The sequence below is a fragment of the Egretta garzetta genome, unplaced genomic scaffold (genome assembly GCF_000687185.1).
Source record: "Egretta garzetta isolate BGI_Z169 unplaced genomic scaffold, ASM68718v1 scaffold7, whole genome shotgun sequence".
In the NCBI taxonomy this organism is placed as follows: Eukaryota; Metazoa; Chordata; class Aves; order Pelecaniformes; family Ardeidae; genus Egretta; species Egretta garzetta.
The window spans coordinates 3,175,464-3,186,415 of record NW_009260350.1 but is presented as its reverse complement, the minus strand read 5'-3'; the positions used below and the strand labels follow the sequence as shown (position 1 = coordinate 3,186,415).

At 51.0% G+C, this 10,952-nt stretch overlaps 1 protein-coding gene across 1 annotated transcript in view; it reads right to left on the bottom strand.

Annotated features, from left to right (window-relative positions):
• EWSR1 (EWS RNA binding protein 1) overlaps positions 1–10,952 on the bottom strand; it is a 26,695-nt gene that overhangs the window by 1,000 nt on the left and 14,743 nt on the right. Inside the window, 10 exon segments of the mRNA XM_035898377.1 lie at positions 148–314; positions 398–520; positions 995–1,124; positions 1,244–1,362; positions 2,143–2,175; positions 2,719–2,756; positions 5,628–5,808; positions 6,306–6,523; positions 7,430–7,597; positions 9,313–9,499. Coding sequence (XP_035754270.1) covers positions 148–314; positions 398–520; positions 995–1,124; positions 1,244–1,362; positions 2,143–2,175; positions 2,719–2,756; positions 5,628–5,808; positions 6,306–6,523; positions 7,430–7,597; positions 9,313–9,499 — 1,364 coding nt within the window.

Below are 10,952 nucleotides of genomic sequence, written 5' to 3'. Positions count from 1 at the left end.
GCTAATTAACGCCGGGAAGCACTGCTCGGCCGCAGAAGCGAGCCAGCCGGGCGGCAACACCAGCTCTGCCTCCTGGCTCTGGGCTGGAGAAAAGAATTTCCTTGGAAAGCCCCAGAAATTTATTTTATGGGTGTGTTGGACACGGGCAGCACCTCGGAGGAAAGGGCCAGGCCCCCTGGCACCAGGTGAGTGCTCGCCTGGAGCTGCTGCGACGAGCGGCGCGGGATACTTACGGATTGTTCTGTCTCCACCTCTGCCTCCCATCCGACCCATGGGGCCGCCGGGCCCCCCTGGGCCCCCAGGCCCCCCGGGACCTGCAAGGAAGGCTCCGTTAATCCCAGCAGGCACCGGCCACAGCGCCTCCGGCCCTGCCCTTCGCGGGGAGGGGGACGGTTACCTCCGCGGAGGGGGGGAGGCATTCCCCGCTGCTCTCGCGGGGGCATCCCGCCTCGCATGCTGTTCATCGGGCCCTTCTTCCGCGCGAGGGTGACCTTCAGCTTGCTCCCCTGGAAATCCTTCCCTAGGAGGAAAGAGGAGGACAGGAGTGTCACTCGGTGCCGGGAGCGCCCACTGCTCACCGGACCCCAGCATCACACACGACTTTCCGCGGGAGGCACCGCTGCCCCCAGCCCTTGATCACAGAGAAAATTTTACCCAGGTGTTGAACGCAGCAGAAGGGCAAAATCCCAGCCACGGGAGGCAGTGAGCAACAGAAGCCCGGGCAACTGAGGGCGACCACAACCCAAGCACCGCGCTTGCCCATTCCAGTTAAACCCAGAAAGTTCTTAGGCCAAAGCCTGAGCACCCAGAGCTAGCCTAAGCGACTACGATCCTCCAAGAAGTTCTTAGGCCTGAGCACCTAGAACCAAGCCCGAGGCGACTACGATCCTTCATGCATCGAGGACAGAAATGCCAACTTCAGTCAGACAAGAATTTCCTTCCACAATGGTGAACAACGCAACCCCAACCCCCCCACCCCCCGCTGCGTACTCACCGTCAAACCACTCGACGGCCGTTTTGGCGGTAGACGGGTCGTCATAAGATACCGTGGCATCTCCTTTTGGTTTGCCGGTTTCTTTGTCAATGTAAAGGTTTATCATCGGCTGCCCGGTCCTCTTGTTCATCTAGGGGGACAGCAAATGTCACCTTGAGTCACGGCCCCCCGGAAGCGGGGACAAGCAGTGTCTGGGCAGGGAGGAGCAGGCAGTCCCTTGCCGACCCGTGGGAGCGTGTTCCTTCTCACCTTGACCACACCGCACTGCTTGAAGAAGTCTGCCAGGTCCTCCAGGGTCACATTGTCACCGAGTCCCTGCACGTAGACTGAACTGTTGTCCGAGTCCTCCTCGGGGTCCATAGGTGGGCCTAGGAGAGAATTCCCAGCATCACTGCGGTGAAAGGAGGGGCAGAGATAGAACAGAATGGAGCGCTTTTTGTCACGTCATCCCCTTGGCCAGCCGTGGCTTTGCTCTCAAGGAGGGGATTTACAAAAATGACCCAAAACCCCAGGCGCTGAGTGCGGCGAGGCTCCACCACGGCGCTGCACCTCGCTGCCGAGGTGGACCTGCCTCCCACCAGAGACCCGGCCAGCCTGCGGGGAACCGGGTGGTTAAACCGGTCGGTTGTAACGGGAGCCACCCAAGACGGGATGGGAGGAAGACCTTCGAGCCCTTTTGGGCTCCCGCACACCAACATCCCCCCCACCCTAGCTTTCCACAGCAACTTTCCAGCAGATCCTGGAAGGCTGACGCACAACTTCCAGCCACGCCTGCACACCGGGAAGGAAAGAGCTGCATGGTGACTGGCCAGGGGTGGCACAAGAGGCGGCTACTGGACCAGCGCCTATGAGCTCTGGGCTAAGGCTGCCCGAAACGAGCTTTCTGCTGAGGCCAAAGCCCCCCCAGCCCCAGCAGAGAGGGGTATCATCTCACAAACACGCGTGGGTTTCCACCAATCCAGCTGTTCTGATGAATCGGGAATCGAGAAATAAATGGCCGGGAAGAGACCGCAAATGGCAGAGCAGCCTCACGCTCCCGGGGAAGGACGCGCCATGGGGCTGCAGCCCTCGTCCAGAGCGGAGAACAAGCACGCAAAGTCTCAATTTCATGAATTTGGGAGTGAGTCCGAGCAGTTCTTGGCATTTACCTAAATCAAGGTCCGGTCCTTCTTCCATGTGTCCTGCCAGTCGGGAGAGAACGGTAAGAAGCTGTGTTAGTGCAGGCCTTGCGGGCTGCAGAACCGACACACACAACACTAGCTACTACCAACCACCGTGCGATGGCGCTGGGCAGGCTCAGGCTGACCCGCATTGCACAGAACAGCAGCAATGCACCTTTACGTGGCGGTGGGGTTGCTAGTTCTTAGCAGCCTTTCAAAACCATTAACCACTATTACGCTTTTTTATTTATTTTTTTTTTAACGCTTTACCGGGCCAATCGGTTTTACGTTCGTTACTAAAAAGTTACTTTACAAAACAAAAAAATATTATTAAATCCAAACCATTTATTTTCCCCAAATTACAGAAGTGGTTGCCTCAATTCTTTCATTCACCCTGTGTCCTGTAACCGCATACCCCTGGCATTGCCGGCAGTACCCATTACAGTCTCGGTGCATATGTCATTTTAACCACTTAAAAGTAATAAAAATTACACTTTGTTCTAAAAACTGACTGCAATTTTTTTTTTTTTTTAACACTATCCATTGTAATGCTCAAAAACTTACCACCAGGCTTATTGAAGCCACCTCGCTCTCCAGCGCTGCTGGGGGGATAAACGAAGAAATGAAGGCCTTTCCCTTTACAAAGCCAGTGCCGCTCTGAGCCTCTGCGGCTCACTGGGAAGAAGGGCACTGGCTAAAACATCTCCAGACAATGCATCTGTCTCTCTCTCTCTCATCTCGGCACTATGCCTTTCTTCAGGGCAGCTCGCTCAAATTTCTTTTACATATACGCAACCTCGCTTCTCTGGTTTTAGACACCACTTTTGCTGTTGGTGCCCTTGCGTTACTCGTATGGGTATTATCAGTGCAATACTTGGCCAAAAAAATATGGTTTTGAGCATTAAAAATTGGTTTTTTTTGTTTTGGTTTGGTTTTTTGCTTCAGAGAAATCATGAGGTCGTTCGCTGGTCAACTCCCTCCCCTCTGTGTGTACATAAAGGTGCACCCTCAGCCTCTCGCAGCAGGAGAGCGAAACCAGCCCGCGGGTCCCTGACATTAACAGTTAAAAAGGAAGGAGACAGCCACACGCGATACCTAAACACAGTTCAGATGACATTTCTGCTAAACCCTTCAGTATAAAGCCATACATTCAGGTCGCTATTGAACTTAACAAGTCTCTGCGGAGGGAGAACTTACAGAGTACAGCGGGGGCTCGAAGGCCTGGGGTGCAGCTTTGTGGACACAGACCAGAACAGAAGATTTTGGCAGGTGCGCCAATGCAAACTCGGGGCCGCAGCTTTTGTCAAAAAGCTTTGGCCAAAGTGCTTCAGCTAAGACCGCTTTAGAGCGCTGGTTAATTAGGAAAATGCCACCTGAAAAGGGATTTTGGCATTTCTTGCTCTTTTTGGAGAGACAAAAAGCTGTTTGGAAGGAGACGAGCAGAGGAGGGAGAGCACCGCCTTATTTTCTAGCAAGTATTGCACCTCTAATACTGGAAAAAAAAGAGCCGTCAATACAGAGTTCCGAGCTGTTGCATGCAGCTTCGCCTCCTCTCGTTAAAGTACACACCATTTACGTAATGTCGCTCTTTTAAACACATACGGTTACACTTTTTAACGTTACACAATTCTATAGTATACCTCCCCTGGCTTTATTACCAAACAACAAGTACGCAGTTACCAAAGTTACAGAAGGATTCCGTTTATACAATGAGTACATTTGGTTAAAAATATCCTATGTATATTTTTCCTCTCCATATGGACACCGTGTCTAGTCCCACTTTTCATTATGCTGCCGGCTGAGTACTGAGTACGGGTACTTTTTAAGTACTGAGGTGTATACAAGGCTCTCACTTTGTAACCTGTAGCATATAAATGCGACAAAGCATGTTAAAAAGTTTCCATGTTTAACAGCCAATGAAAATATCAAATAATTGAGTCAATGAAAAAGGGCACGTTAATAACATCGAGCTCCTTACCTGCCGGAGACACTGAAATCCATCACCACAGCGTGCTAAGAAGGGCCGAGTTCCCCTACCTGCCCCTTGGCGTTCAAAGGAAGGCCGCCTTTTCCATGGACAGCGGGAAGCCTGCGTCCATAAAGCAGGGTGCCCTTTGCCATGCTCTAGTCAGGCGGAAATCACTACGCACGCAATTTAAGCTCGGATTAAGGGTGCGAAATTGGAGACAGGTGACAAATCTTTTGCATGAGCAGCTCCGAAGGGGCTAGAAATTTTAAGATGTGATGATAGACATTTCAAGTGTCTACATCTACTTTAAACCGTTAAAAAGAGATAAATACATCATGGGTGAAATCTTTATGCAGAACCACGGAACTCTGTTCCACTTGAGCCAATTCAAGCCAGATGTGTTCCAACACAAGCCGGTCTTTTTCTTCTAGTTCCATACACCAGCAATTGTATTTCTCCGATAAAGATTTCATGCCACTTCAATTCATTTCGACAGAGCTATGCAGAATGAGACTATCAATTGCCAAACTCCACTTGCCACCAGGTTGTAAAAGACCTGCAGACATTGCCTATGGAGGAGAAGCCGCGATTCCGGCTGCCCTGCCGAAGTATGAGGGCTAGCGCTGTGCATCCCATGTCTCCAGTGCGCACCTAGGGACACTCTGCATAGCTCTGAGCGACGGGTGCGAAGGGATGGAACACACACAAAGCTACATCTTCCTTCCCTGAGGAGCCTTTGGGATTAGTCCTCCTTCCTCGCCCGCTATCAAAAACAAACATCACATCAGGGAGACGCTGCTGGCCTGAAGGCGTAGGCTTACCAAACCAGATTTTGCCATCGGTTACCATGGCCAAACTGATTTAGACCACCTGAAAGCTCCGAGGGGGAGCAGTCCTGGGAGCCGAGCCAGCTCTCTCTACTTTCTCGGGCTCTTCCTTCACACTCCGACCAAGCTCTTAAGCGTTCTGGCCGCTCAGAGTCACGGCTTCAACAGCAGCAATCTGCCCCAGGCGTACGCTCACAGACGTAGCTCCGCGTGCTACTGCTAAGGTGAAGAGCCTGATGGCAGAACACGGGGCTGACAGAAGGCTTCTGCTGGGTACATACCTGAGCTGTCAAGATCCCCACTATGGAGGCACAGGGAGTGACTCCCGGACCTGGTGGAAGGTTTGTGTGTGTTCGATCCGGAGTTACTGTTAAACCCCACAGAGGATTTCACCTCTGCGCGACCACGAAGGGAGCTGAAAGTTCCAGGTTTAGCAATACCCCTAATTCCCCTCCCGGGGCCCAACCAGCTGCAGGACAAAATAAAAATAAAACCACCATAGATCCTGCTCCTATTTCCCCCTAGGATAATATTTCCATGGATTAGAAGCAATGCTGCTACAGAAATGTTCTCCATGGAAGTACCGTTGGGAACATCAACCTTTCAGTCCCTTCTTTCCATTTCAAATCCTATGGGTAAAACAGAATTAGATAAAAGGAGAAAAGATTTGCTCTTACCCCATTCCACCGCGTCCTCCTCCCCGCCCACCTCTGCTCATGCCTCCGCGATCATATCCCCCTCTTCCCCTGCCCCGGTTATCAGGGCCGCTCATATTCCGGTTCTCTCCTGGGCCTGAAAAGCCTCCAGATTCCTGTCCGTATACGTTCATGCTGCTAGGATGGTCCTGACGGAATGAGCCTGAGGAAGTTTGTAACAAACATGTTAGGGAGCTGCAGGCACGAGTGGGTTGAAGCTGCCTGTCTCCTTTTAAGCCCTTTTACCTGCCTTCAGCACCCATCCCCTCGCTACAGCGCTTGCAGCAACTGTGGTAATTTAAGGGGAGATGCTTTCCGTTTGCAGAATCAAGTTTTGGTTTAGGCCCTACCCATCGGACTCCTGCAGACCTGCCACCTGGCCAAACAGAATCGTTTAGGCCAAGCCTTGCCCACTCCAGCCACAACAGTATTTTCCGCTTCTGCATTTCTCAACTATCTGGCAGCATCATGATTCGCCATCATACCAGGCCAGCCCTTTTTCAGTGAGAAAGGGCAAACCCCCATGCTCTCCCTTCAACGGAGCTGCAAGCTTTAGACCCAAAATAACGCCAAGCCGCCTCCAGAGACAGCCCACCCTGCAAGGGCAAGGGAGCCTGACCCTTTCCTCCGCAACCACACGGCTCTGCTAAGCACACTCACTCTGTTGGCCGTAGCTGCTGCTCTGCTGGCTGTACTGGCTTGGGGCCTGGCTGTAGGATCCCGTCTGGGGCGGGTAACTGGTTGGCGGCGGCGGCTGCTGCCCGTAGCTGCTTTGCTGGCCATAGCTAGTCTGTTGTCCGTAGGTGCTCTGTTGCCCATAGGTGCTCTGCTGGGAGTAAGTGCTCTGATCGTAACTGCTTGGCTGCGTGGAGGAATAGCTGGAAGAGAAAAGCATTGAAAAGATGGAAAGATGAGCGGATTCGCTGGCAATGTACATTAGGCTGCAGAAGCAGCTCACACTAGAAGGTAATGCAATTATAAGCCATATGTACTCTTGTAAATCGTTTAAAAAGGTGAAGTCATCCTATGGAGGCTAGCCCGGGGGCAGGAGGCAAAACAAACCCAGTAGACTGCTAAAAGCAAAATCCAGGTGACCCTTCGTACTTCTAGAAAGAGGCAGAAGCGCCAGGGCAAAAATCAGTGGCAATGCAAGCAGCAGTCTCCCTTTCTGCCTCGGCACTGAAACGTTTTCAGCCGATGGATAATAAATCAGTCACCCCTCAGGCATCTCAGGTTTTGAGGATTTCAAAACACACACTTCAGAAGTCAGCGTCAGCATATTAAAGACACCTAAGGGGATGGCTGCCCAGGGAAGGGGTCGAGTCCCCATCACTAGGGGTATTTAAAAGCCGGGCAGATGAGGTGCTTAGGGCCAGGGTTTAGTGGTGGGATGGCAGGGTTAGGGGAAGGGTTGGGCTTGGTGATCCTAAAGGTCTTTTCCAACCTAGATGATTCTGTGCTTCTATGAAGAGGTGAGCCCCTTCTCAAAGCCACATGTAAGGAGGCAGCAAAAGCTCACTACACCACACTCCCTAACTAGGAAATTGCTCAAAAACATTTGTCATCGTTACACCTTGCTACTGCAGGTGTGCACGCAGACACACTTCTGCACTCAATCACAGCCGCATCTTCCCTACAACAAGTACACCAGTAAGAACCACACCTCCCTCCTCCCAGGCCACCAAACCTCCCTTTACATCTGTTTATTTAAAACCGCTTTTGCCCCAGCTAACCCGAAAGCTCCCAGGCCAGCTGTGTGCGGCTTAGCCCGCTGGGAGAGTTACCTGGTAGGAGGATAGGAGGGAGGCGCGGTGACCGGCTGCATAGGGTAGCTGGCAGGCACCTGAGGATAGCTGTAGTTGCTCTGTCCGTACCCTAGACTGGGCTGGCTGTAGCCTGTCGTACTCGATGGTGGCTGGCTGGTCTCTGCTGGTTTGCTGCCATCCTGGGGTCTACAGAGCAGTATCGAACAAGAAGGAAACATTGGTGCAAAATCCCACCTCTGGTAGCAGCGAAGGTGCTCAGATCCCCCCCTCCTGAAACAGAACGGCTCTGCCTAGGGGGTTCAGCCTGGAGAAGAGGAGGCTGAGGGGAGCCCTTAGCGCTCCCTACAACTGCCTGACAGGAAGGGGGAGCCAGGGGTGGGGTTGGGCTCTGCTCCCAGGGAACGGGCGATGGGATGAGGGGAAACGGCCTCAAGTTGTGCCAGGGCAGGGTTAGGTTGGACATTGGGAAAAATTCCTTCCCCGCAAGGGCTGTCAGGCACTGGACGGGGCTGCCCAGGGAAGGGGTCAAGTCCCCATCCCTGAGGGTATTTAAAAGCCAGGCAGATGATGTGCTTAGGGACAGGGTTTAGTGGTAGGATGGCAGGGTTAGGGGGACAGTTGAGTTTGATGATCTTAATGGGCTTTTCCAATTTAAACGATTCCATGATTCTACCGAATTCTTTGGTTACAAGCTGGCACCGCATCGGTGTCCGTCACCCTGGCAGCAGTTCACATATACTCATTAAACACTAAACATTGTAGCACCTGCTGACTGGGTATTTGCACACTCCCCTGCCATCCAGAAAGGCACAGGCAGTGTCCTGAACAGAGAGCACAGAGCACTGCAGCTTCTGTTCACCAGCCGCGTTGTGAAACTGAAGGTGAGGGATTTAGACTTTGGCTCTGGAATTGAGTGGAGGATGTGAAGTGGCCAGGAAAGCGGACAGCAGCACCGCCCCTCCGTTCGAGCTGGTTTTGCACAACGCTTGGAAATTACTAGCTCCAAAGCAGCCAAAAATGTTGTCAGTTAAATGTACCATTGTTTGCTTTAGAATCTAGAGCAAGCAGATATTGCCCCATATATGTTATCCGATGAAAGGGAAAGGATGTTGGGGGTTGGACTAGATGACCTTTAAAGGTCCCTTCCAACCCAAACTCAACTCTGTCTAGTATTAACTCTCAAGGCCTGAAAATAAAGAGAACCCTCTGCGTGTGACTCGCATGTCCCTTCTTTTCACATTTGTCCCATACTGTTGATAATCTCCAAGTGTTTATCAGAACAGAGTAAGAAGAGTTAAGCTCCTTTTGTTGTACAAGCTGGGAAAAAAGTATTTTAAATTATGTCAGGATTCATACTTACAATTGTAATCTGACAGATACGGACAGAGCTGGGCCAAGCTCCGCCTTTCCTTACTGGAGTGGTTGCTACAAACATGAGGTAAATGAATAAAGCCAGTTTTATTCACTACTAAACAAGTTTCCGTTATGTATTTTAAATCTTTCATATCCTGAACAAACAATTCAACTAAATATACTGCTGACAGCGCCCAGACACAAGCGATTTGAAAAGGAAATTGTCTGCAGCATGTGCATCCACTCCAGAAGTCACAGTAGGTAACAGTATCCTGCCTGACCCTGTGACTCAGGATCAGATCAGACTGGCCTGTTTTCTGTTCCACATCCTGAGTCAAGAGCCCATTTTTGTTGCTTGGTGGCTTTCCTCATCTCCCAGTAATGGCGCTGACTCACCGTGCAGAACCTACCTACGCAGCTTCCCCCAGCCCTGCAACGTGACAGGGTTGGATGCAGCAAGAGCCAAGCTCAAGCGCAACAGGCAGAGAAAAGGTGTAAGCAAAACCAGTGGGCCCCAGTCCAGCTGGTGGTGTGGAACCAGATGTTACCTTGTGGGAGCAGATGCTGCTGGCTGCTGCCCGTAGGCTGGGTAGGCGGGCTGGGTGCCGTAAGCGGACGGTGCTGCGTAGGAAGCCTGGGTGGTGGTAACCGTAGCGGTGTTAGTATCGTAGGCGGCTGTGCCGTACCCCTGGATGGGCTGACTGTACGCTGGGGGGGCAGTTGGGGTGGTGTAACCTAGAACAGACGACAGCCTCATCAGATTAGTTTGGCGACCTTCACCCGTAATGTTTCAGACTCCTGTGGACAGTTCATCAGACTTCGGGAACAGCACCGATTTTACTGCTGCAAAAATATCACAGATAACCCCAAACCAATGCACTAAGCCACACTGCCCCTTCGCCTTCCTCGGAGAAACCCCCTGCCCTGAGAAGCCTCAGCCTACAGCCTCAGCTCTACCATCACCCTGCAAAACCCACGCTCCGAGGAGCTTTTTGGAAGCCACCCTTCGATCAGCATCCAAAGGCTGTTTGTTTACAGCTACCAAAGCTTGCAGCTAACATAACAGAGCGCACACAGGGCAAGCTGAGGCATGCAGCGTCTTCTGAAAAGAGGAGGACTAAACAGAGCTCCCGTTAGGCCTAGAGTAAAAGAAATGCAATCGATTTAGGAAGGATGGTCAGCTTTTTTTGCAAAATGAAAGCACAAAATGGCAGCAGGCTGACTTGACAAGTCTTATTCCAAACCAGTAATTCTGGAAACAAAAGCAAAGTGCTTCACATTTGCCTTAAGAGAACAGTCAAAAAGACACGTAAGGTAGCTCCTGATGTTTTAGGTACCTTCACCTTTCTTAGAATTTCAGCGTGTTTTAGGTAAAAAGCTCAGAGATCATACATTTATTTCTGAGCAATTTTACATGAATATCCAAGATCCCAAATGAGCTCCATTTAAATTAATCCTTCCAGCAGCCGCTTCTGTATGATCTAGCCAACCGTTTGGCTTGTCACAAAGGTGAACTATAGATCTGGCACTAACGCGGTGGCTTTTTAGAGGTAAGAACCTCGCAAGCGGGTTTTCAAATTACAAAACGGGGACTTACGTGAAAAAAGATGAATTGAAAATTTTGTCAGCAAAAGCTGCCTTACTAAAAATCTAGAACATTGATTGCCACAGAGCAGCCAACTGGTCTCAGCCTTACTGATGTGATCTTCATTGCATCCATTAACAGCTTCTCCATCGCTTCTTATTTTTAATTAACATAGGACACTTGTGACACAGTCTTCCTTCTAATTACACAACATTTTAGCAAACTGTGCTGTATCTTTTTATTTCAATTCCCTAATTTGCAAAACAAATGTACTTCCAGCAGAATACAGCGTGCCCTCTCGAAGCACTGCGGTACTTCCACATCTCGCTGACCCTGCTACAAAATCAGGACCCTTCCCGACGGCGCTCTGAATCACCGAGCGAAGAGGAAGAGAAGCAAGAAGAGGAAGTTTCCACAGCACATTAGTTAAAAAAAAACCAAACAAACTTCAGTTTTCTGTCCCAAGTGACACTCTCGAGTTTTCTGGTTAGCCTCAGGATCCTGATGAAGGGGACACAAGTCTGTCCAATCTCGTCACCTGCAACAGCTAGCCTAAAAGCCCCCACTCACTCCCACAAGCCTCATTCCTCCTGCCCCGGGACC